Source organism: Anser anser (assembly GCF_964211835.1).
Source record: "Anser anser genome assembly, chromosome: 1".
Lineage (NCBI taxonomy): Eukaryota > Metazoa > Chordata > Aves > Anseriformes > Anatidae > Anser > Anser anser.
Window position 1 is genome coordinate 37,637,914 of NC_139720.1, and position 27,891 is coordinate 37,665,804.

The 27,891-nt window shown below is 40.4% G+C and overlaps 1 protein-coding gene across 25 annotated transcripts in view; it reads right to left on the reverse strand.

Moving 5' to 3' along the window:
• The window catches only part of GRIP1 (glutamate receptor interacting protein 1), a 325,281-nt gene that overhangs the window by 142,436 nt on the left and 154,954 nt on the right, over positions 1 to 27,891 (reverse strand). For 2 of the 25 annotated variants that reach the window (XM_083819290.1, XM_083819278.1), the window contains exon 1: positions 12,884 to 14,147. The exons of 22 other annotated variants lie outside the window; for them this stretch is intronic. In XM_083819290.1, the coding sequence (XP_083675416.1) occupies positions 12,884 to 12,938 (55 nt within the window). In that variant the 5' untranslated portion in view covers positions 12,939 to 14,147. Of the gene's footprint in view, positions 1 to 12,883; positions 14,148 to 27,891 lie in introns of those variants that run through there. One more of the 25 variants, XM_083819282.1, reaches the window with a different exon arrangement.

Sequence of the window (27,891 nt, forward strand, 5' to 3'; positions counted from 1 at the left end):
TCATAAACAAGGATGAAGCAGCTTTAATCTGACCACGTTTTCTCTTTCACTCACACAAGCTATGTTAGTTATTCTTCCTATTTAAGACAAGATTGATTTTCAAATAGTAGGTCTGATTTTGTTCATCTTAACGTCTGAACAAAAAAACATTGATTGTGCATATGCATTCCTCCCCTTCACCCTCACACTTTTTCAGGAAAGGTTTTGAGACTGTTTATTATACATGACTGAACTTTATGGATATATAATTTAGATATCCACTTTATAAAATATGTAGCAGATATATTTGCTACAATATCCTCTTGAAGAAAGAACATTAACTATCATTGTCCAAGTCTTTAAGATGTTTATGGAGTGAATACAACTTCATTCATCTTTTGATACGTACTGTAAACTATTTTACCTGTTTCATATTTATTATCCAAACTGGAACAATGGTGGTTACTTCTTTATTATCTGATCTTCAGATTTCAAATAAAAGTCAGGAATTTGAGACTGACTATTTGAGCGTCCTGGTATGCTCTACATTACAGTATTTTTGTTTTTAACCATGCATCAGTCTATGTATTAAAAATTCATCTGCACAGTCAGATCAAATACTGATCTTTCTGCGTACAGGTATGCAACAATGCAAATGTGACAGGTCACAGAGAACATTACTGTTCTAGATTGTGGATTTACCTCACTCTTTTACGGAAATTAAAATTCAGAATTATTCCTGCTTATATTGTGCAAATCAAAAAACATTTTTTTTCATTACCACTACGTGGGATTTGAACTACTGAATTACCTTTTAAACCCTGGTTTTGGTAGTTTAATAGCCTTTGTATGTGTGTGTATACATGTGTATGTTTATAGACACACATATATATACATACACAAACACATACATCCTCAATGGCTTATTTATTTATTTATTTAAAGTTTTGCAGGTGTTTTAATATATTAAGCTAAGCTACTTTAACTCAGTTCAACCTTGCAGGTCTCTAGATCTGGAATTAGTTTCAGAAGTTACTGCAGCTTTGCAAAGATGACCTTCTTCACTTCATTCAGCTTATGCAAAGAATTTTTCTCTTGTCACTAGCCATTACATCATTGAGTTTCATTGAAATCATATGGAGATTTTCCGTCTGAGTTTCTAAACTGTGAACAGCATGCAACAGTCAGTTGGTGTGATGTCCTCAGCTCTGTAGTCAACATTTACCTATATTTTTCAATCCTAAAACTGATTTATGAACGATAATTGTTTTTAGCCTATCCTTTTGTTATTCACCATCATTTCTGACATCATCAGACATTGTCTCAATCTGTTAAGGCATAAACTCCAGATATCATAGCAGTAGAAGTCCCAAAAGAAAGTGGCGTGGATATACAACACATCAGATGAGAAAACATTTTGTTTGCAGCCAAAGCAACACAACGAACTTTGTTCAAATTGCTGTTTTAATTCTTTCTTCAAAACCAGTCACAGTGAACATCGAGTCCTCATATCCAAGCAGGAAAAGTAAATCATATTCTGATTCTCAAACTAGGGAATATTGTTAAATCTCTATTGACAACTGGAAACATATTTATTCATCAGCTTGAAAAATAAGTAGAAAACCATATTGATATATCAAAAGGTAATCCAAAAATTCTTCCAGCTAACTATAAATCATCCAGGTGAAAATATGTTTCAAACTCTTTATCAAGCTTACCTTTCCTTTGGTATGTGTGGACAAAAAGTCACCGTGGGACAGGCTAGGGAAATAAGAGTGTAGGCTTCTGCGCCCATGTACTCAGGTTGTGGTAAACCCTGCTAGCAGTTCAGTGATGATTGTCTTGACTTTGATCAAGTCCCTCAGTGCAAAAGTCTTCAGTGTGGGGAAAAAAAAGGAAAGCCCCCATAAAACTAGAATTTATATTTAAAGCCATTCAAACAAAAAGATGTTCCTGAAACTTCAAGAAAACTTCAGAATCTAACACATGATTATGAATATCACTGACCTACAAAAACCTTTTCCATTTTACATGCCAGCACTCAAAGCTCTAGTTCTCCTCTTTGCTGCCTACCTTGCCCTATTCTTTATTTCCAAACCAAAACAAAGGAGTCTCTTTCCCAGTATCATCCCTCTGCTATTTCCTTTTTATGCTAACATGGATAGTAGCACTCACTGTGAAAAGATCAGAGGAAATTGCACTTACTTCATTGCTCTATGCCTAATTATGATTAAATGTAAGTAGGGAGGGAGCTCATTACAGTAATTTTTGGCTCCAGAGAAATTCCGGAGAAATACTTGAGGCAGAGAAACTTCTCAAGCAGTGAATGAACATGTGAGTGGAAGCTCAGCAGTGCTGAGTGGTACCTTCTGTAGGACAACACAGTGGGAAATAACTGGCCCGTTTCTTCCAAGACAGCTATCCATCATCTTTCAGCAGTATCAAGATCAATTCGGACCAAGGTCAGAATTGCAAAAAGTAAGAATTCACACACAAAAAAAGACCAGATTATTTTATTCACAGTGGGTATCTAGCTATTGGGCTCCAAACATCCGTTAAACATAAAATTATATGAAGTCCAAAGCACCAAGTGCTGGTTTATTTTTCCTCTTTACAAGCCTGACTTTTAAAGAAAAAATATTTTTTTCTTGACATAACCAACTAGAAAATTCTCTGTTTTAAAAGTAAGCATAGCAGAAAGAAGAATCTGTCAAATTAACTTCAAAGTTACCCATACACACTCGGCGTCCTATGGGTGCACTTCAGTCACCTTTTTTGCTCCCCAGGGCATCACTTGAACTACTGACAAATTGAACCATTGCTTCTGCACACTGACCCAGAGTTCTCAGACTAAGATGTGTACAACCACACCATGCAAACCACTACCAAATGCTATATAGCCCTTCTTGCTAATGCTGGAACCAAGAAGATCCATCCTCTCCTGATGTCCTGTGACAGAAATCAGAAAGTCTGGACATTGGTTTCCTAAACTGGGGAGGAACCATGAAAAAGAAATAGCCTGGATTAACTTATTGCTACCTTTCTGTCTACCAATTTATTTGCAAAAGTAGAGGTTTCTTTTGACTTATGGCTACACTGAGAAGCATCCATTTGCTTGAAGATGGCAGCAAAGCCCACTACTGAATATATCACATCCAAACCCAACCAGTCCAAGCTCTCAGTCTGTGTAAAATTGCGAGGGTATGAATCCCATGAAGAATAAGGTCAGATAACCCATGTTTTTGTAGGGGTTAAGTGCAAAGAGGCTGTCAATTTGCTGTTACACTGGACAAAGGAGATCTCCGCGCTGTGTTACTGCCAGAGATGCAATGAAGAGAAGTCAGCCTTACTCCCTGAGGCTACAGTTACCATCTCCAGGCAGCTGTCAGCCAACACACAGCAGCTGCTACACAATATTACAAAGCACATGCACTTAAGAGGTGAATCTCAGATTTGCATTTGCAGGATCTCCTGCTGATGGTGGTTTGCTGGCCTTACGTGAACCGCCCTGACATAGACCACAACACAAGTGCAGAAGATGGAACTGCGATCTTCTGCAAAGTCTCCTGAAGTGTTACCTAAGTTCCACTTGCTGCTGCTGGCACTTGGAAGGGCTCCCTTCTGCCCTGGGAGCTCCATAATGTCACGTAGAAGGGGCAGCTGGGCAATTTTATCACTGTGTTACACCGCTCTAGAATGATGATGGAGACAAGATGCAGCTAGATAGTTTTCTGGACTGTTAAATATCCCAAGGAACTCCTCACCAAGTTCCATCTTCCTCCCTCACCAAAACCATACTTCTCTGCAATGCTTTACAGCTGATAAAATAAAACTTATCATGGAGTTACTTCTTTCTCTCTCTCTCTCTCTTTTTTTTTTTTTTTTTTTTAGAAAATAGCAATGAATTTCAACATTTCAATTTGTTTCTTTTTGAAGCATGCAATTTCTTGTTACTTCCAAGATTATTATTTTTCTTTTTTTTGGTCCGGTGAAAAAGAAACACTCATACTACATATCACACAGCTTGTCATGTTTTCTCTCAATTACTAACTGGATTTAGCTCAGTGGAACAAGAACTGTGATAAATTATGCACAGGTTTAACAACATGACTCCCAACCCACAGGTGCTGCAACAACATCAAAATATCTTTGGTCTACAGAAATTTATGTATGTGTACACAAGCATATTACTGAAAGGAAAAAAAAAACATTCACCCTCTTGGTGGAAAACTTAAAATACTCAAAAGCTACCCTCCTTTTGACTGCTTGGGAGAAGACAGTAATATATCAAATTAAGTCTCATGATGTGGTAGGAAGTTTCATCTTTGTTACTAATGTCTGGCTTAAGATATAGAGAACAATGTGCCCCCAATATCTGTGCAAAGCTGCACTGCTCTCTGACAGGTCACAACACATGCTTGATGTCCAAAAAAGAAATGTAGATTTCAGAAATGGTTTCTGCCAGGTTTCAGGGCTATCAAATTCTAGTTCATTAGAAGTGTAAATGTTTCCTTGAGAAGTACTGGGGATTTAAACTGTATTTTATTGGTGACATTTACCAATATGCTATGGTAATTCAGTCACTTGAATAGCTGGTATTTCTTTGCTAAACAGCTTTCTCTGTTCAACAGAGAAGCTAAGAAAGAGAAGGCCTGGTAAATGACACATCATTTCCAGGAACATTTTTCCCCACACAATTATGCCTAATCTTTTTAATCAGTCCCATCTTAAGTAACTTTTCTGCCACAACATACTTGCAGGAAAGCTTCCTTTTCTACTAAAGACACTATTCCCAAGAGTATTAATAAAAACTGCAGATGAGCAGTTCAAGGGATGGGATATAGAGGTGGCAATGGAGACTCGTGTAACCACCCCTCTCTCTGTAATTACAACTTTCTGAAAGCCTTCCCTTGGGCTGAAGCTTTCTTTTGGCCTTTGCCCAGGGGTGTGTTTCCTTTGCTCAGGATATGTTGAAGCTGGAGTCTTAATAAGATCCTAAATATGTGAGGAATGATATCCTACAGTAACCCTCCAAAAGAAGAATGGGGACAGAAAAGACAAGCATCTTTAAAACAGCACTACGTACACTTGCATGAGTGAGGGAATCACATGCTGCCTGTGGTAACACAAGATGCAGAAGGTCCCATCCATTTATATTCCTAATAGTTCTGACATATTTGAATATAAAACTTGTACTTTCTTCTAATGTTCACAATCATATTTTCACTTGAGGAGACAAAGTTATTAAAGATTTCGTTTTTGCTCACAGCTTGCATAAACTTGACATTTCTGGACAGTCTTCTGTCGGTGCAGCTCCCAGGGTGCATGGCAGCAGAACCTCACCTCCACCAGTGCTTTACCTGTTTGGAGGGGTGGTGTAAACTACACTGACTAAAAAAAAAAAAAAACAAACCAAAAAAACCCTCACTCTTTTATACGCTGTGCCTACTAAGCACATCAGTATTGCCGCAGCAGTGGAGGTTCTAAAGTGCAGACCAGGCACAACTCCTTGGAGTCCTGCTGGGAGACAGATTAAACTAAAAGAAATGCAGAAATCTGCCTAAAAATGCAGGTATGCTCTTATCCCTATTTCCCAGGGAGTCTTGGATTTATCAAACCCCAAACCTAAGTATTCATAAAGCACATTAAAGCACATCCTTCCCTATCATGCACAGGAACATGAAGAATTAGAGCCTGCTTCCACCTGAGGTCTCACCTTGCATTACGTTCCTAAAATTTCTACACGAATACTACCAAATAATTGGAGACTTTGAATTTATGTTGGAAAAACATTTACATAAAGTGATCAGTTTTTAATACCTACTGTTTGATCCTCAACAGGGCCCCACCACGAAGCAAAGGCCTGGAACAAGTACCATTTCTTTTTCTCCCGCCCCATGCCACCCTTCTCCTTTCCATGTTTTCTTGGACTTCACCTTCACTCAAATTAATAATGACTCCTGTAGACACCAGACGAGTGCAGAGTTAGCTTGGTTGGGGAGGAAAGCCCCATGCTCTCATGAGAATGCAAGGATGGGTATATGTTTTTGCACCATTTTCAGCCCCTATCCCACTGTACCTAGGATGGGCTCCTGCTTAGCGCTCTGCTCCAGTCCACCTCAGGCTTTGTGTGTGACGCTGGGACACTCACCTGTATTTGACTCCTAACAGAAACGAGATGCTTGGGAGTTTCTGAGTCTCTGCTCCCTGATATCTGCTGGAACTATTTGAAGCAGCAATAGCACTGAAAATAAATTCACGAAACATTTGCAGTGCACTTCTACCCTCCGGCAATGCCCATACCACCCAGAGCCAGCACGGGGTTCCGCTACGTACAGCTCCAAGGGGTTGCCTGATTCTATCACAACTGCATCCATTTATCAATAAACTGCTTCTTTGAGTAGCTTCAATTCATCTTTGGCATTTGGAGAGCCTACAAACTACCACATAGTAATCTTTTTTTTTCCATTTTCCTCTGAATATTTTTGTGAGGAGAGAAGTTCTGCCATCCCCTTCATCTTGGTAGGGACAAGGCACAAAATCAAGGACACTTGCTGAACTCCTTCAGTCAGAAGTCAGTTCACCAAAAATAGGCAAGAATTTGTGTTAACTGACCCAGTTCCTGCAAATCTAAACATGCTGGGGAAAACATTCAAATGATCTCTACTTCTTATATGTGCAACAGATATCATAGCTGTCATATCAGATATCAGCTCCATATATCTGATAGATATCAGATAGCTAATGGCCACTTATCATCTCTTTATATAATTGCCTGGGGTTTTCTTTTCACACCTTTTAGGCATCTACATGCAATTATGTCAGCATATCTAAAAGAGAGAGAATTTCTCCCCACAGCTCCTGGCACACACGTCCCCAGACCATCAAGCCTGCAGTGGTGCTGCTACTGTAAGCCGTACATACTTGATTTGGGAAATATTTTTGTTTGTCTTTTCTGTCAGAGTTTCACACAGATTAGTTAGTATGCTGCTGTACTTCAGATCATCCTGAATAATTAATAAACAGTTTGGCATTTCTTGAATATATTAGCGGTGAAGAAATATTGCTTGAACTTGTGAACTGCCATCAGCTTGCTGAAGAAGATAAAACCTTTTTTTCCTCCTTTCTTCTTACACGTTCAAAGAATTCTTTTGAACAAAAAGACAACATTGCAAACAACTAATACTCATTAAATGTAATAAATCTCCTTTTGTTCTACACATATCCTGCGCTAAAAATCCTAAACAGCAATTACAGAAGGAACATCTTGAAAATTAATCTCTTCCCCTTTCCGTCAGTGATCATAATGCCCTTTGAAAGCATCTTTAAAACAATCCTGGCTAAAGGCACTCTTTAGTGCAAATAAAAAAAGATTGGATAAAAAGATCGGATAGATGAAAAATCTAGATGGGAAATGATCACGCAGCCTGCTCTGCTCTGTCATAGCCTCCACCAGCTCCAGCAACCATTGCTCCACTGATGCAGAAAATGGAGCAAGGGGGCCTGGCTTTTACACTAGGCTGCCACTGACAGCAGGGGGACATACAGCAGGGCACAGGGCCACTCTTTGCCTACTTTTTTTTTTTTAATCCAACAACCAGTCTTTCAGAAGAAAAATTCCAAGTTCCAAAGTACCAAAATTCCAAGACATCAACCGTGAAACTTCCCTTATTGACAGACTTGTCTATGGGTGTCCCCTAGGGACCCCGGTATCTTCTCACAAAGCACGTGCCGATGATGGCCATCGCTGAGGATGGGCTGCTGGAGTTGGCCCTGAACTTCCCACATGTGAATAGAGAAGAAAATTTCCAAGTTTTGCTTCCAGTCTTTATTCTTTCAACATGTTTTTTTACTAAGTCAGAAGAAATACAGAAGGTACTTTTAGAAATACAGTGGAAGAAAATCTGAAAGGGGACAACTTGGATAAACACGTGTTGAACATGAAAAACCTCAAAGCACATTGCCAAAACCCCAGTCGAATGCACAAAGCTACCAAATCCACACTTGCTGCCAATTTATCGAATTTGTCAGCATGTTTAAGAGATTTCTGAATATTCAGAATTAATGTTAGAAAAACAGAGAACTAACCTATGCTCAGAAGTCCTTACAGATATTGCTACTTTTGATTTTTACAGTCAATGCAAGATGTTGACTTATTTCTATTACTATAAACTAGCATTTTTATAAGCCACTTTTTGACAACAAGTGACCAGATAGTTCAGATCGCTATTAAAAATAACATACAGGCTAGTAATTTGCTGTCATGACTAAGGTATCCTGATTCTTTGGAACAATGGAAAGTTTGTAAAAAGGTACCACATTAGTCTCAAGTCCTTAACATCATTTTCATTTTATGCTGTTAAAGTGTTTCTGTGTTTGTTCTCCTTGTACTTGCTTGTGCACAAAGCAAATTACGACTTAAATCCAGTTTGCTACCTTTAGAGTTCATCCTTTGATGCTTTAGGCCTCCAGCCAATCTTTAGATAACTGATCATCTTGGAAGTTGGAACGCACCATCCTGCCTTTTAGCTTTGCTTTGTCTCACTGTATTGGAAACATATTGGGAGCATAAAAATCTATATCTGCAGAAGTGATCTGAATGTGCAGTAGGTGATAAATTATCTTGAAGATACACTATAAAGCTCTGATGGGTGAAAGGCAGACCACTCAGCTCCTCACACCGCACACTGTGTAACAGCAGCTGACGGCTTTATCAGAGAGCTCTCATTCTGTTTCCATTATAATAATATCCAGAATAACTTCAGTGATCCGAGTACGCTTAAAAATGCATTCCTGCCTCTAACAGGAGACATTTTTCAGTAGATAGACTAAGTAACACGGTTTCCTAAATGACCTGTTCTTGGGGCTAATAAAGGGAAAAACAAACTTGTCCACACATAAATAATGACAGCCAAGGCTTTGTAATGCACTGCTTGAAATGCAATTTTTAAACTATAAAGTGGCTAATTTAGCTGTGAGTCTGACTGGCTTACATATTTCAGCAACTTTTCACCATTGTACTACACTGCTATGCTTAACATAATTACTATAAATTGTACAATTTCGATTTCCCACTTATATTAAATGCAAGTGATCACCACAGACTCTTTGGTACGCACAGCACGCTTCTCAGCGCCCAAGGTACTACAGAAACAGATCTAGGGAAGAATTATATTTCACTGGCCCAAATATAAGCTACCATTCTCTCTCAGCCTGATACTTCTCGTAGGGGGGTCTATAAAAACTGCTACTACCTCAGATTTTTAGTACAGTTTTTGGCTTACCTTGCTGTTTTGGGAGGGGAAAGTGATAAAAAATTTAAAGAACATATAAAAATTAAAAAAAAAACACCTCTTCTCAGTGCAAACCTTGGTAGCTTGTATGGTAGAGAAGATACCTTTTCTCTTCAGAACTGCTTAACCACTTTTACCTCAATATTTATTGCTTAAATATATATACAAATATAATCTCCAAACACATACCAATAATCACAACTAAAAAGAGACCAAACCAGCAATAGCTCATCTCAAAGGTAAAAACAGAGGTTTACACATGAAGGAAAACAGGTTTATCATTCACCATAAACATTTTAGCTATAAAAAACACTTGTAACTGAAACACACCGAGTAGAAAACAGAAATGTTTTTTTTGGTTCTTAACCAGACAGGCTAGATCTGAATTCAATCACGTCTCATACAGGATGAGACAACCACCTTGCACAGCATCCCTCTTGAAAATTGCATCATCAAAAAAACGTAATACTTCTCGTCCACGGTTGCTTATTAATAGATACAAGTATGGAGCTTCAGGAGCTTCACCTAAGCTTGGTAACATGGTATTTCATTACCGAAAGTGTATTGAGCTCCAAAATTAAGACTCACAAAACTGAGAGACTGAGAAGAGTAACACACATCAAGGGAACTAATCTCACAGTGTTTCAAGTTTCCTGTATGAAGAATTATTGTGTACTTTTGCTACATATTTTTCCCTAAGCATGGGAGTTGATGCAATGGCAATATGGAAAAAGACTTTATGCACAAGCACCTCAGCAGATACAGCGGCCCTTGTACCCAAAGGGGCAGCACAGCACCAAAGGGATGCACAGGCCAGTGGTGGCAGGAAGGAAAACAGCGTAATTTATTCAATGGCAAACAGTGAGGAAAAAAATTTGGTTTTGATTTTGGTATGCCTGCAGACTGGCTGACTTTAAACGGAAGGGGTTGCATGCAGTGGGGAAATGGAGAGAAGGGGAGGGGTGCTTCCTAAGGGCGGCGCTGGGACAGGTGCTGAAACAGGAGCTCTGCTGAGGGAAAAGGAGACAGAGACAGGGTATTTCTGCATTGAAATTCACCCAGCAAACTTGGAGACTCTATTTTCTGAGATTTTTTAAATGAGAAATTGAGCATGTGGAGCAATCCAAGGAGACACCACTCTGCCTTTTGCTTTGAAAGGTTAAGATGAAGCACAGGAAGAGGGGAGCGTAATTGTTGTAAAACACAATATTGCCTGAATGTCTCCCTGCTGGGAAGAGTTGCTTTTGGAGAACCTCCAGCTGCCCAGATGAGACATTTCAGTTTACATCCTTATCTGAAAGAACAAGAAATGAAGTTGCAAGCTTACTTTGTCAAGACAGGCATGAAAAATGGCATGCACAATAAATGAAAGCAAAGATTTCCGCTTTGTGACGTACAATTAATTGCATGTATAACATTTATTAAAAACACAAGGCACTAATCAAGTGTCTTACTTATTTCTTTCCTATTTCTTTTCACTGTGGCAGGTCCTGAAAGATAGTAAAGAATTGATTTGGGGCAGCTGCACTAAGGTAGAGGATTAGTGTACAAGAAAAGACATTAACAGAGGCAGGCTGGGGGAAAATACTGAGGGAAAGCAATAAAGCATGGAGCAAACCCGAGAACTAAGAGGGAAGGGGCTCTCCCGTCTGGCACAGGCTACAGGCAAGAGAATTTTCTCCACGCTAACAATGTGAAAGTCCGCCACTGACCTCCAATATCCCGATGACACTGAGCAGTCTGTAGCTGGTGCCCAAGATGCAAAAGCCATGGCCCAGGAACACCCAGGAGTTCCCCAAAAGAACAAAGGTTTCACTCAAAATGGTGAACACTCAGGAGGCTGCCAAATAGGACAGCAACCCAAATCTGGCATGAATGAAGCTTACAGAAGAATATACACACATCTCTAGGTTGTTTGGGGGTTTTATGGGCAGTTAATAGGAAGACAAGCATAAGACAAACTTCTCTAATGCAAAATAAAAAAAATCAATAGCATCATGCCTGTTCCTACTGGGAGAAGCAGGAGTGAGGAGTCTCAAAGGAACTTAAGATCATTTCAAAGGGAAAAACCACCAGCCTGAGTTCTGCTGGATGATGGAAGCGTGAAAGAATTAAGATGGCTATGATATATAAGAATATTGATTATTCTAGGGGAAACCGTATCGAAGTGGAGCAACAACTCTCATCAGCAAGAGAGTAAATTAGTGTCCAAATCTGTCTTATGAAGACATCACAACACAAGAAGGTTCCGCTACACAAACCAGGAAAAGAAAAAATGCTTACTTCCAGCCTGATAAATGTGTAATAAAGCTACCAAAATAGAAACATTCTTAACGTATGAGGAAAACGAGACATTACCCAGCACAGATTTGAAAAAGAAGCAAATCTACACAGGAAGGGATGCTTAATAAATATTTGATTTCGTATGTTTTCAATGTGTCCCTATACAGCAATCTAAAGAACAGGAAAATGCATTATACAAGTTTGATTACAATATTTTTCTCTTTTCCCATGACTGACCTCATTGTATTAGCATCCTACCCTTTCATGCTTCTGCAAAATAAAATACTAATTGATTTTGAGCTATACTGATTAATACTCACGGATTTCTGATTTTTCAAGCTAGGCTGATACAGTTTCCTTTACATATGGATGTGTTTACAGCTGCACAGGAATGCCCATTAACTGTTTCACAGCACCTAAGCTAAAAACCAGAAGCTTCTGATTTGCACACACATAATGCTACTATAATGTTGGAAGTTTACATACACACACATACAAAGCCCAAACCCCCAGATAAAACCTTTTTACATAGAGAAGGGAAAAAATAAATTAAAAAAAAATTAGATTAAAAAAAAATCTAACTTATTTTAAAACCTAAAATACTTTCATTTCTGAAGAGTGAAGGTGTCTTATCCAGACAGGTTTTCACACAGCTGCTTTAATAATCATCCAGGACTCCCAGGAAGATTCAGGGAGTATTTTAAAGTTGTGAGTGCTAAAACTGGAGACTACAAAGATTTACAGTAACAGAAAACACACTACTCTACCAGGCAGATTAACTTCACAAGTGTGACCTGCTGGTGCAGCCCTGAAAAAAAAAAACCCACACGCTATTACCTGTACCTCATCTCCTACAACATTTTTGGCTCTGGGATCTAAAGCATGCATAGACATAGCTTGTGAAAGACACTCAATAACAGAAAATCATCCTGTATATAGGTCCTGAAAATCACTGCCAGTTGTTTGTAGTAAGACGGAGCATGCACTAACCCATTAGAGACTCCTCTGAGAGGTCTGCAGAAATACAGAACAATTATATCCCATAACTTTAGCACTTTACTTAGGAAAAAGAAAAATCCTTCTTTAGTAATTAAAAGAAAATGAGAAAAAAAGGAGAGAAAACATGAACGTATTCGGCTAACAGGAGCACAGCATGGGACGTGTAAGGATTTTAGCTGCAAGAGCCCCTAACCCTCTCCGTATCCCGAGTTCTTTGTTATCTGACAGTAAATTGTAAGGCTGGTCATATTTAAAAGTAAAAACATCGGGTCGTGCTTTGGGAAGGCTGCTCCAGAGATGCCAAATGAATAACAAGGAAAACACGTTACCTTTCGCAAGTCTCCTCAGAATTTGACAGCGGCATTTGAAGGAGACAGCTATCATTCTTGCTCGCTGCCTTCCCTGGCAAGGCGCACGCGGGGCTCTGCTCTGCCGAATGCAGCAGCAGCAGCAGCATACGAATTCCTTGCGCACATGCCAGGAGAAAGGTAGCCCCAGCGGGGAGTGACAAAGCTTAATTCCTCCTGGCTGATGCAGAGATCAGCTCCGTGTCAGCCGGCGCGGCTGTGCCACTCGCTGCGACCGCTGCCACCACCTGCGTGGCGAGCTCGGGGGCTCACAAAGCAGGATTTCTTTAAAAGCCACAAAGCATCCCGCCGCACTAAACGGCGGGGGCCCTTGTGCAGTCCCTCCCGTCCCCCTGGCACGGACAGAGCCATGGTTTCTGTGCCACAGGAAGGGCCCCACGTTTCAGCAGAGGTGGCGATTTTTCCCTGTTTCCTCCTATCTTTCATTTCCCTCACAGTCGTCTCGGAATAAATAGGGCGCAAGCCCTAGAAATCCTAGTTCTGGGGGAGAAGGAGCCTATTTAACATGGAAACGTTCTAATCAAAGCACAATGAAGATTTAATCTCACAGATATGTAGGGGATAGGAAAAGAAAAATCCTGATTTTATCAGCAGAAAAGCTTTTTGACAATCATAGACAAGTATATTAGAGCAGTTGAAGCGAAGACCACAGGGGGAGGGAGAAAGCAGAGGGAAAGTGATAGATTGGTGTGTGGGGGCAGGACCGCCAAGCATTTGATCACACCGAAATAAATAAAATGATGCTAGACGGAAAGCACACCGTGAATCAGGTCTTCCCTGCTTGCTAAAGAAGACACCGGCTTTTACTGCATCTTAAAATTTACTTCATAATTAATTGCGCCAAACATTGCACCATTTGTAACGTGTTGAAGGATTTCTTCAGCCCACCAGGAGTTTTACACTCTGACGTCTATCCAGACAGCAAATTAACCCGCCTTTAACAGTTCATTCAGGAAATAATGAAGTGGAACGCACTGCTTAAGCGAGAGCTCCATCCCAACCTTATGGAGCCAAAAATTTCCTCCCAGACAAAATTCATCGATTCTAAAACCAAGCAAACAAACAAAACCAAGCTGTATAAAGTTCATCGAGTCAGATTTATGCACAAAACCCATGTGCCGTATCAGATAATCTCCTTTAAAACAACAGACAATTATTTCTTTGCCAAGACTTCTGCTTCACGTGGGCGATACACTTAACACTGTGTTCATATATTCTCTGTCCCATTCACTTGCCTCCATTCCAAAAGTGGTTAGCTTATCTTCTGACATCCTTTATCCACCACCCTGTTTAATATTATCACCCAGCGTTAGGGTGCACATTTTCTACAGACAGCTGCTGAGAGCCAGGAGAAGCTGGGGACTGCCTTGTACGTGGAGCAGCTTCTTTCTCCCCGCCTGGGCTGTGCTGCATCAGCAGCTCTGCTCTTAACATTCTCCAACGAACTAGTACAGTAATTGTTTTCCTTAGTTTTGTTTTATTGGTTACAGCAGCCGCCGTATTTCAAAGGCAAAGGTGAAACACTCAATCAGCGCAACTGCAATTGCCCAGACAGGCCCAGTGAAAATTGACTTTATTTCATTGTCATTAAAACCAGATAGAGGTAATCAAGTTATCTGTTCTCCAACCTCGTTATTGCTTCTGGTGGTGCCCACTGTGGCAAACAGCTTCCACAGCTGTTTTACAGGCGCACCTGCAGCCGGGGGCTGATCGCTCTGGCTCCGTAACCCCAGCCCCTGGGGGAAGGGATGAACCAGGGCAGAAGGTGGAGGATCACACCAGTACAAGTCTGAGGTCCAGGAAGAACATAGGAGACCTTGGACTACCCCATAGGAAGGGGGAGAAGAGCTGTCTATTCTTGTCCTCCCTGTATAGATGAAGCCAATGAAAGAGCTCACTGTCTACCAACACTACCAATACATTTTTTGGAGATAAATTTTGCCACCGTCCCTTCTTGTCACCTCCTGCTCCGGTAATAGGATTTGAAATGAATAATACCAGTATCACCCAGTTTCCTTTCTTCTTTTCCTGTGCTAAAACTGATAGAACGAGGCTATGACCTTGACACGCTGCCCCTCTCACTGCTCGTTCAGAAACTGCTCCGAATTTGTTGCTCCCTTTCTGTGGACCAGATTCTCTGTCACTCTCTTTTCATCTGCCAGATGCCTGTCCTTGATCCCATAAATGTCATGCACAGATCAACCCATTTAAATGATTCCCTTTAGCTCTAGAGTAACCAGAAGACACCACAAGATACTTGAGCTGCCCTAATATTTGTTCTTTGACTTTTCCTAGTCAGCACAGCCAAGGAAGGCTGTGTGAAGTGTGGCATCGGCGCTGCCTACACCAGGCAGGCAAATCTCCACCCCCACCTCTATGGAGTAACTGTGCAGTCACCTGGAGCCCGGGGAGCCTGGGGTGCTCCTCCTGCCCTTTGGAAGAAGGCGTTGTGGTGAGCAGCTCTCGGCTTGAACATCCGCTTTTGTCTTTTTTTCCTTCAGAGCTTGATTTTGACATCCTCGAGGACTCCTGCTGTGCAGAGAGCGGCAAGAGGTTGTATCTAGCCTTGAGAAGGAAATTGCTCACTGCCTGCATTTGTGACTTGGTGCCACGACCTACACTGGTTCAGCCCCCTTTTGCCTCAGAGGAGGCAAAACCAGGCACATTCATGGAGCTAGGAGGTTGTGACAGAGGAGAAAAATCAAGCCTTCATGTAAAGACGTGCTGAGCCCCAATCCCATCATGTAAAATTGTATTAAATTGTAAAAACAACACAGAAATTGTGACGCATATGGGGGAAAAAAAAAAAAAAGCTGCAGATCTGGTCAGGTAAGGCTTTACTAACAGAGAAAAGATGTGGTCCTTGATCCAAAAAGCTTATTATACCATTTACTACTACTTCTAGATTACTGATGCATGTTAAATGGCCTCTGAAGCACTGCAATAGCCATTTGCAACCAAGTCAATATGATTATCTTTGCTTATGCTTCTTTAGACAATTTTTCTGTCCTTACCAAAAGAGGTCATGTGCAGATGTGAGTTTCTCAAGATTTCGTAAGACAAAGATTTTGTACTGCAAGTAGAACACTGACTGTAATGATATTTTGTATTTGCTGCAGTTTTTGTCCTATTTTTGTTAGTTCAAGAAAAGCAATAGAGTTATTGGGAAAAAAAATATTTACTCATGATGCACATGGCTTTACCACCTTCTTGCAGGATTGAATCATCAGGATTGCCAGAAGCGTTCTTTCCCAAAGCCCTGATTCTGAAATTACTTTAAGTACACCTCAGGTATTCTTAATTGTACATATTTTTTTTAACACATCAAGGATTTTGTTGAACTTTTCAAACAACAGCCAGCATTTTCTGAGATATCTGCATTCAGTTCTGCAGATGGACTCTGGTCTGGAGGTGGAAAAACAAGGAAGGAAGTAAAAAAAAAACATTGGGGGGTGAAGAGTAGGTAAGGTAACATAAGGAGATCAAAAACCTTTGGACATAGTGAAAATTTACATTCTATACAGCAGGGGTTAAATGAAGACTTTACTAATTATATTTCTTCCTTATTTATTAAAGAGCTACAAATTTTGCTACTATTTTTCTCAGGGCTTACCTGCAAAAACCTCTTTTTTCTCTTCACTCCAGTTGGACAGCAGCATGAATTTTTATCACTTTTATTGCTGCACTCATTCTTTTCTTTAGCAGACTGTAAGGTTATTTATAAACTCTTAGATATATATTATACACAAATGTTTTCTCAACTGAATTTATATTCCCAAGTACTCAGCAGAAGGTCAATAGATGAAAGCAGCTTATTTCTGTATGATAAGGCAGGCACTATAATATCTGTGTTCTATTTAACAACATCTTCTGGGTAAGGTATACCAGTTGCATCCCTCCCTGTCCTTTTACTTTACAGGGAATTTGTCCCCGTGAGCTGCCATAATTGTTTTGGGGTGTTGCATGCTCATATTTTTCTTCACGGGTTAAGCTTGTATGTCACCCCTCTGAAGGAAATGCACAACGCTGATGGAGTACCACATGTGGTCAAAGCCACATACACTGAAAACCTACTCCTTTAACAAAGCCAATGCAGGGGGTTCAGTGAAGACAAGGATGTACTCAAACTACAGCCTCAGTAGAACACTAGGACAACCACAAAGGCGTAGAGATATCAAATGTTTTATGTGTCAGGAAGGAACAATGATATCTAGCAGATCCATCTGGATAAGGAAATTGAAATGAAATATTTTGAACTGTGAATTCATGAAGGTTTTGTACAATGAAATATCTTGTTCCGTCATTTTAAAAGATTCCACTGGCATCTATCACGTTATTCAAATTAAAAGTCAGATTTTTATGCAAAAAGAGAATTAATTTAGTTCTGAAAATAACAAATGACCAGACGGATGATTCTGTTTTGAAAACTCAAGCGTTTCCACTAGTGTATTTTATACATCCTTATATCAATCATGAACTAGCAATGAAACAAAGAATCTCAGTCTTAGCAAAACAAAATTTGAACATTTTTCATCCCAAAGATGAGAGATGTATTCCCATGCAGCAGCAGACTCAGTCAATCAAGCATTTTGCAATGGATGCTGTTTTATTACAAAGGCTCCTCTTTGCCACAGAGTGAGGGAATAAAAATGAAAGAACAATAAAGCATCCAGTGGTTCGCCAACGCTCAGATTATCAGCACAGACAACTTGTCAGCTTCACATAATTTGGAGGGTATTTCAAATTTTCATTTTTATTAAATCAACGACAGCAGTTATTTTCTAGCTGTATTAACCACCTTTGCAACACCATCGGTCAATTTCCCACGGACACTGCAGCAGAAAGTCTTACAGGTCATTAAAAGTAGTGAAAGGTGTGCGGGCTTCAGAGGATCGTTGCTGGAGAACCTTTCATGCAAAAGGTGCTGTATGTTGGAAAGCATTGAGATAAGTATGCTGAAAGTGATAAATGATGCAAAAAAAAAATCTATGAAAGATCTGAGTTAACACCAAAACACCATTGCTCTAGCACTGTATAAATATGGTAGTTCGGTTGCCCGTGAACAGATTCATAAATAATAATAGTAATTCGGGGGTTCTGGATAGAAAAGTCTTAGTTCATCTGCTCCAGGCAATGTTAACCTTTTTGGATCAGCAGGTATTAAACATCTGATGGTAAAATCAGCGAGTATTGCCACATTCTGGGATGGCTTTTTACTGAAGTGTTTTATTATGCAGTTAAATAATAGTGATTTAATTGATTTCTTAAGAAAAGTCTGATTTAATGATGTTTTATAAAATGCATAATGTAGTATAAAGGAAACAGAACATGTATGTTTTCTATATGAAAATAACTCTCCAGTACACACTACCCTCTAGCGTAGCATAAGGAACAGCATTCCCTACGTTATCCTTCACAGTAATTCCATGCCAGAGCTTCACAAAAATGCTTTATTTTAACAGTCCATGTGAATCTCTGGCAAAAATTAAAGCTGTCCTTCTCAGTGAAGCTACGTTGATACAACAAGGTTGAGAGATGTCTTGGAATGGAGACATTGTCCTCAAAAGACCTTTGAGATAGGTAGCACAGATCTGACTTTTCATTCCTAGCTTCCTTTCTGCTGCAGGCAAAATAGGCTGTTCAGCTTTTCTCGGGCTCTCCTAGCTGAAAATCTTTGTTTAAAAATAATTAGGGACTTTAGAGAATCATAAAATATGAAGATACTGCGTGTACTAGAAAAATGAGAAACTTTTAATAGCACAAGTACGTCGCAGTCTCTCAAAGGTAATTTCCAGCATACCCACAAACTAGTTGAGATTTAATTCAGAAAGAAGTCTTTTCAATAACCCATAGCTTGTGAGCCATTTCAGATACAGCTCCCTTTCTAGTATGTACACACATCAATATACTCTTTCTTTGATTTGTTTTATGATGATGGAAAAGAGTGCTTTCTCTGGAAGTATTACAAAAAATTTGTCCTTGTACCTTCTGAACTAATAATTAGTGAAGAACCCATAATTTTGCAAAATGTAATGAAATAAACCACCACCAAGAATGATCTGGGCGCCCTCCGAGCAAAAGAATTAGGGAAAGGAATAGGTGTCACAAGCTGCACTGCCCTTTCCAGGATGCTTACAGATCTCACCGAGAGGAACAACAAATAACGACCCTGTCCAATGAGCACAATCAACCCAGCGTGGGCTCCTGCCAGCACCATGCATATAATTACAGTCTCCAGGATTTAATGTAATCTCAAACCTAAAGGATGACTGTCTTACAAGCAGTTTCCGCATGCTGCAGTACATGGGTAAAGACTCTTGTAATTACAGTTTCTATAAGGCTTTGTACTTTGCAGAGGCTTTTTCAATTAGTCAAAACGATGACCCTCCTATTGCTACATAGTTTTTTAACAAAGCGCAGTTAAGCATTTCCTCAAAATTACCATATTAGAAGCAATGACACGCTCTTACACTTAGCAGAAAACAGCTGTTTTTATTCTAATTTAAAAACAAAAAGAAGATTGTGATTCCACTGAAAACACTTGAACAAAAGTGGAATAATTACACCCCTCTCTAGCTATACTGCTTTGTTTCCATATTTTTATCAACCTATTTAGCAGCTGTGAAATTGGAATATCACACTAGAAAACAAAATGTGTATTTGGAGGGATGAGACAAGAATATAACACAAGGTCATTTAATCTACTACAGGAGATTTTCAGGAATTAACTCGGAAAGTTATCATGGGCAAGCCTTTATGTTCAAGATACCATCAGAAAGGGTGACAATGAAAGATTACAGCTCTGGAGATGTGGCACAGAGAAGAGATGGCACAAGCAGAATTTCCACTGACAATGCCCTGTGGCCTCCAAGTCACAGCAGCCTTTGCAGGATGGAGGGAAGAGCTGATTCACTGGTACAACTACGTTCCTACCTGTGTGCAAGCTGCAAGAAGACATGGTAGCAGCTGCTTTTCCAGCTGAGCGTGGGTTTGCATACTGAAATTAGGCCACATACCCGTTGTTTGCCTGCAGAATAAGCAACAAACAGCCAGCCAGCTGGCACTGACCACTGCACTTTCCCAAGCCACATCAAATGCCACCATATTTCATCTGAGCAGCAGTTTTGGTGTGCCTGAAAATCAAAGATAATGAAAAATATCGAAAAATTGATCCGATATAAATGACGGGAAAAAACAACAAGGGAAAGGAGAAAAAAGAAAAAGGATTTCAGTTTGAAAAATTGGTGCTGACCCTTCTCATTAGAACATGTTTGTTGGATAGAGCTGTTAACTCACTAGCACATTCACATTTTACTCATTTTGCAAGACATTTTGCTGCAAAGTGAGAAGAAAGCCCTTCCACGCCTCCCTGGGTCCCTCTGGAGCATGAAAACCCTCTGCTGCCCTCGGGTGTTCCCTCATTTGGGAGCACTACTGCCCCTTTTTAGTGCTGTGCTGCAAGGTTGGTGCCACATTCAGTAATGTCAGTAACCTACAGGCTGCTCTGGACTCTGTTTCTATCGCATGGTGATCTGTGACTCACAGGCCAAGTGATCTCCTCTGGCTTTGTGTTCTGATGAAAAATTTGTTATGAAAACATGGCTTTAATTGGCCTTCAACACGAAGTCTAAAATGCACACCAGGTCTTCTCTGGCATCTTCTGAAACCACGGACCTAATTGAGAAGGCTCATTCCTCACATTTCTATGCAAACTCATTTACATTTGGAGTCTCAGGAAGAGTGCCATATTGTTGTACATCAGCGTAACACCGAATATGGCCAGTATCACTGACACTTTTGTACAGTCTTTCAATCCCAAGTCTTTGATTTAGGTGACTCTTGATTTTCAGAACGGAACTAATGTGTAATTAAGACATCTTGGATCACCAGCTGAACTATAACAATTTTAAACCTCTGACCTACAATCAGAAATCAAAAAATAAGAACTGAGATCTACAGAGACTGGTGTTGTGTTTCACTGCGGACACCTACATCATGCCAGGGGCTGCTGCACCACACAGCACAGCACACTTTGAATTCATTAGCCTAGCTCAAGGCTCAGAAATAAAGTGAGTTAGTCTAAATGAATTCTGTGTTGCTACGACCAGACTCTGTCTGGCAGCCAAATAAGAGCTGGCTTGGTTATCTCCCAATACTGCACACTGTAAAAGGACCAGTGTGTGTTACTAAAAGCTTTTATCATCATTGTTTAGTGAAAAGTCACACAGCTTAATCTGTACGTCTGCTGGGACCTGGCTCATCCAAACCAACTTAAGCATCCAAATACAAGGCCTAAGAACAAGGAACACAGACCCCAGCTGCAGTACCAGGGAGCCTACCCTGGAATCTGATGACTCAAAATGACTGAGCAGACTGTTAAAGGTAAGTAAATGAACGGCAACTGTGAAAGTGGCCTTAATGCAATCATTGCATGTGTAACTGGGGGAAAACTGAGTACCTTTATAGACAAGATAGCTACCTGCCATGTGTAGGAAAGCCCATACTGGAAGCCAATATTCAACTCTAGCACCTACACTGGGATTTTATTTGGTTTGGATGTTTTGTCCGCTTGCTTTTTAAGGGCCAAAAAACAGGCAGGGTACAGAGGAGAGTACCAAGAGTGGTCTGAGCAATAAAAATCCCTTGTGTAGTGAAAGACTTAGCAAGCATAATATCTTATCCAAAGAGTTTGGACTGTGACTTGATTACACAGCATGTAAGAGCTGTCACAGGAAGGACGTGTTGAGTGCTCAAGAGCTTCTCCATCAAATACAAGGGAGGGGAATAGAAGCGGCACTCAAAGCCGGTAAAATTCAAACTAATCACAACCTTCTCACGGGGAGGTTGACTAACAGATAAAACTATCAAAATGGTTCCCCTCGGAAGCACTGCCTGACTGCCTGCCGTTCTGGAATACCCATCTTAGCAAAACATCAATTACTGGACTTGATGAAACAGGATCAAATGACAGGATGGATGCTGCATCCTCCTTACGTGGGGAGCAACCAAACATCCTACATGCCTTTTCTTGCCTGAGAAAGTATATGAAGCAAAATATGATATTGGGATGGCCTTCTGTTGTCTGTATCTACTTCAAACCACTTGCTTTAAACAAAATTCATGGACGCCATTGAAAAATGAACTAGAAGAGTCTTCACGCTATTTTCATCCTTAAAATACTAATTAGTTTTGCACAACTGTGAAAAGCATACAAATAAAATGTTATTAAAATATAGGACTAGCTATAGAACATGGTTTATCAAATATGTTATTAATATTCATATACATATATATTTCCAATCAAAATTCCTAATACGTTAGAAAAACTGTCCTATTATGTCCCAAAACTGCCACATATTCTCGAAATGCAAACATTTCAAGGACAGACAAACTGTTTTTTGTACCCACCCTCAGCCCCACATATCCTGTCCTTTCTGTTGTGAAAGAAGAGCTGGGATCCACAGCAGCAAAGGCCAAAAATGTATGTGCAAAGTAGCACAAAGCATGTTATTTATGTCAGGAAAAGAGAACATCTATAATGTGCATGACTGAAAATAAATTATCATCATGCTTTGCTATCAGGAAACAGTTAACAAAACAAATAAAGGAAAGGTTCCTAGACAATGGGTTGAAGTATTTGTAATGTAAGTTTCAAAAGTGAAAGGTTGATAACCTCAAGCTTGTTTTAGTGTCATTCCTCCATGGATCATCACTGCTTTAGTGGTGCCCCATTGCAATTTATCACATTTTTAATAGCTCCTTCTAAAATACTCTTCAAAAAGTTTGAAGCCTGGTCAGACAACATTAACACTTAAAAGTCTGTATAAACACTTACCAGCTTTTGTCCTTTTTTTTCTCTTTTTTTGTCAGAGTAGACCTACAATCTCCAAAGGTACATGTGACATTATATATAATAAGGATCATCAGCAAATCAGGAGCATCTAAATATCGATGCAAAACAATGTATTTGAGAAAAAAATAAATAGAAAACTAAACTGTGCTGGTCACCAAAAAATATAAACAAACCTTCTGTCACTTAAAAAGACAACTCAAAAAAAAAAACCAAACCCCAAAGCACTGAGTGTCTTCTTATAAAGAACATATCCTTTCTGGATTACTGCAAGCTTATCACTCGTAAACTATCAACTAGTAGTAACAAATCCTTGTTACTTGCACATATGTTTTCAAAGCACAAACAAAGCCCACTGGAATTTGTGACAAGCCGAGGAAAGCCACGGCCTGCGCCAGCCCGGAGGCACCTCGAGCCATGGGCCTGTGATGGGGAGGCCACCCCACACACTGCCCCTCTGCCACCACAGCGCTGCTCTGAAGGCCGCAGCACCCATCCCCCTGGTCAAACACACGGCCAAATTTCAGAGTAACTGATTCTATTCTCCACTTATTTTCCACACTGTTCTGCAATAGGTTTGCCCTTTCAAAATCTTCCTTAAAATTTGTCGCCTCCCTCCACAGAGCTGGGAGTAGAAGAGCTGGGCTCTTCTCCTAATTATCAATTGGATACAGATATGCAGCACACATACATTTTTATCTTTTCTCATAACCCAGGCCCGAAATCCGTCTTCTGCTTTTTACTGAACCCTTTCTGTTTGCTGTTGTATTTCAAGAAGGGAAGCAGCCATGATTTATTTTAACAGCCTCAGGGCAGTCCAAAAGGCCTGCAAGTAGGGACAGTTACTTCTCTGTCCCTGTGACATGCCGTTTCCTGGTATAGCATCAGTAAGTCCTTTGCAAGTGTCACTGCTATTACTGTAGAGCAAGTTTAACTGCTGTTTGCCCACACCTGCCAGCCCCTCTATGCAACACTGCCTTCCCAGCTTACTATTCATATTATATCATCATATTTTGGATTATTTCCCCATAGATGCATTAACTTGCCAAGTCATACGATATTCTTCCACATACACATGTATATTTTTGGCTGTTTTAAAGACTGAACACATCTCCACTCTACGTAAGCCTCCTTATCTAACTTCATTTGTTAATTTTATTAGCAGTTAGCGAGACTGTTAAATCACTAGTGCATTTATTATCCTTGAGCTGATGCCTGAGGGTGTTCTCAACCAACTCATTTTGAGTTATTCTCCTTTGTTACATCGTGTTTTAAATTCACCAAATACCAAGGAAGACCCACAAACATACCAAAGTATGGCATCAACTACTAGTATTTCTTCTATTAACGCAGTATTATTTTCCAAACTGTGGCAGAATTTATTATTTACAAATCTATTCTGCTTATTAACTATGGCTTCATTATCTTCAAAAACTGAAATCCTTCCCCTTCTTTATGTCTTATTCAATAGTCACTTCATTACTGAATTTTTATAGAACCCAGCACTAAATTAAAGACAAGACAGCAGCCAAATGTATTTCTCTCTTTTTTTCTCCCCTCTTCTTAAGTGAACGTACTGACATATTGCATGGCATGAATTTAGCTTTCAGTTCAAATTTAAGGTCAAACCCTACCTGGACGAGCACAACTAGGCTGCAGCTCCAGATACCAGAGAACAGCATGGTCACAGTCAAAGACAGAAAGTTGGCAATACCGTAAGCTCGAATTTCTTTGTATTTGTTCACGTGTCACAGCCTTTATGAAAACCAGCTTGTACAGAAATTGCTGTAAAGTATTTGCTTTTTTTTTTTTCTTTCTTTTTGTTCCCAACGTACATTTAAGTCTGCATCACACCAGCTGCTGCACTTCAGCAACGAAATAAACTTGGTCCCACAAAGAGAAGGCTGTGTACGGATTCTCTCTGTGAACTTACTTGGAAAGAGCTACATAAACTTAATTGATCAAAAGGGAGTCACAAAAGGATGAAATATTTTGCAGAGCCATATGCTAATGGTACTGCACCAACGTCCAAGACCTGCTGCCTTACAGGAAAGGTCCATAAAACTGTTGAGGTGATGGAAACGCTCCCGAGCCGCTGCTTGGAATTCGGAGACGGGATGGTAACGGTGCCATTTATTTATTTATTTTAAAAATAAGGCAAGGAGAGAGGGGCCTCAGCATTTTTTAACAGGAAATTAGAAAGCTAGCCGATATAAATTCACTACCTATCATAGCTTTAACAGCCCAAGCTCCCTCCCCGCCTCTCTCCAGTCCAGACCTCTCAGCTGCATCTGAATGCTCACAGTGCTTCTAATGGATAAAAATGGAAACAAATGTATGCAACAAATCACAGAGTGTGCCTCTGCCAGCTCCCCCCTTCTGATTCATCGTACCCACATCTCCATACTGCTGCTACACATTAAAATCAGTGTTCTGCCTCTTCATTATTGTCATTATTTCTCTTTCACTTCAGAAGTTTCCCTTCCTTGAGACTGCTGCCTGACCAGCTTGTCAGGACGTATTTAAATCAATATTTTGTGCATATGCGCGTGTGTGCCGTGCATCTGGATGCCATCTCATTACCATCTGAATCCCTATTATTTCTGTTGGGGCACAAAAACACAGGGGTACAAATCATGTCAAATGACAGAAGATTACAGCCATCTATCTCTATCATTTAAAAATCTGAAGGAACTGCAGATTTCACCATCAGCTCATTTCACACCTGATAAGAAGACCTAAATAAAGATTGAATGCAGCACTTTCCATGATGCATGAAAACGCAATGCAGCTCAAGCAGAAGGCATTAAAGATTCATCCTATCCTTGGCCAGAATCGAGGCTCAAGCTGCTCGTGTCAACATCACCTACCGCACCTGCGGCTCGCCTCCCAGGTCAAGGAGGAAAACCCCTAAAGGCACAGGCTGTTAATAGGTAATTCAGACATTTAGAGGTGGTTGAGAGGCAGAGTTGCTCTTTGGGAGGGAGAAGACCCACTGCCAGCAAATGCGGCCGAGGCAGCCCACGCTCACTGAGTGGCCGCTGTCGCTGGCCCAGCATTGTGACATACCTGAAGTTCAGGCACACGATGCTAATATAGTTCAAAGAAATACAGTGTAAAAACATTTAAATAGCGGATCTCTGCTTGCTTTCATTTGGATATGAAGAGCCTCCAGTGAAAGGAAACACCTTCCTTAAGGTATGTCCTAATGCAGATCCTAACCCACTGCACGCACTTCCATAGCAAGATGCCACAGCCCTGATTTTTTCTTTTAATTAGAAACACAGCACTCTCCTGAAAGAGGTGTTTCATTTATATCAATTCACATCTCACAGAAATTAAATTGAGCCTACAGCTTAGTGACATCATTTTCACACGAGCCTTCAATGAAGATTCTAAATTTCCTCCAAAATAAGTGTAAAAAGTAAAAATAATATTAATCTACATATACGTACTTACCCACACACAGAGGCAGCACATTTTCCACAGGCATGCTCACTTCAGGCTGTGCATTTTAAATGCATGAATTTACAAAAAGCTGATGACCCAAAGACACTTTGCCACTTTTTTGGGGTCTCCAAGCGGGGCACGTGTACAGCCTTTCGCCTGGCAAGCGGTGCTGCTCTTCCCACCGACTGCTCGCCCTGGTCTCTTCCCGCATCTATTTTAAGGTGACAAATTTGGGATGTGTCTGCATGTGAGGTGCAGGCTAATCTTTTCCTTGCCTTTTGCAGAAAGATGAGGCAGACATTAGAAAAACTGCTTGGAATGCTGAAATGTTGAATTTGCTACTGCAAGATGCTACAGCCAAAAGCTGAGAGGAGAACTAAGCAATGCTCATAAAGTTTGTAGTACTTTGTTTATATTCATTTTACCTGTTTTTTCCTAGTTCCTATCAGTTACTCTGACAAACACACTTTTAAACCTCAACTGTAAAATACAATCCCCTGAAAACAAAGCATCCGGACCCTCTGTCAACATTGAACATTTAATTACCTTTTGTTTGTTTGTTTTTAAAATAAAGCCTAGGAACAAATCTTACACTGACTGTACCCCTTTAAGATCTGAGCAGAGGTAAACTCAAGTTCCTTTTCCCACTTACTTTTATAAGAACTACCGGCCCTGCTCTTTGACACAACATCTGGAAGCCTGTATGAATAAACATATTCACTGACATTTTCCCTTAAAGGGCTGAGTTTATGAACTAAAGCTGTAATGTAATGGGCTTCAGCGTGGAGATGATCAGAAGCACAACAGATGTCTCACTCAGAACTTGTACTGAAGACTTGCGATATTCCCGAAGTTATGATAACGAGAAAGACCTGGGGGGCAACTGGAGAGGTGCCTTTAAAACAGAGGGAACCCCCTTCCCACAGAACTCCCAGACTACAGAGCAGAAAAGCATTCAAAAGGCTTTAAACCGATTCCACGTGCTTCTGTTCTGGGGAAGAGGTATTTAGGGCTGGGCAGCAGCCACTGGCACCCAGCGGGCTGCCCTAGGAAACCCATCCCCAGTGAGCTACCTCAGCAGGACCTCGGCACCCCGCTAAGACTGCCACGGTGCTCCACGCTGCTCCCTGACACCTACAAAAGCCGTTCAGATGCATCCATCATCCCTTCCACGACCTCGAGGTCTCCTCAACCGGATCCAGGACTCAAGGCCCGTTTTCTGTTGTAGCTCCGTTAGATGAAGAGGAGCTGGAAGAGGAGTAAGACCACACTGAAATGCCTGGAGCTCAACCCTACAGAGAGTTGCAAACCAGAAGAGTATCCAGTCTCTCTGAGCAGAAACAGAGACAGAAGAGAAAAAGGTACAGATAATTATAAAGGCCAGTTTCTTACCAGCGCCCATTAATATTCAGTTTATTCCACATGAAACATTTGTTTCAAGGGACTGAATTGCTCAGAAGATTGACTTTGATTTTGGGAGGCTTTCATTCGTAAGCTGTCAGTTTGGATCCAGCTGAGGGAGGTACTGATGGATGGTTTCTAATATCTAGGAGTTGCTTAGTGGTGTATGACAAATGACACAGCAGGCGCACAAGTGAGTTACGCAGTGAGTCAGCAGTCCCTTCCCAGAAGGTTCAATACTAATTAAGAGGCAACTCTACTCCTTTGT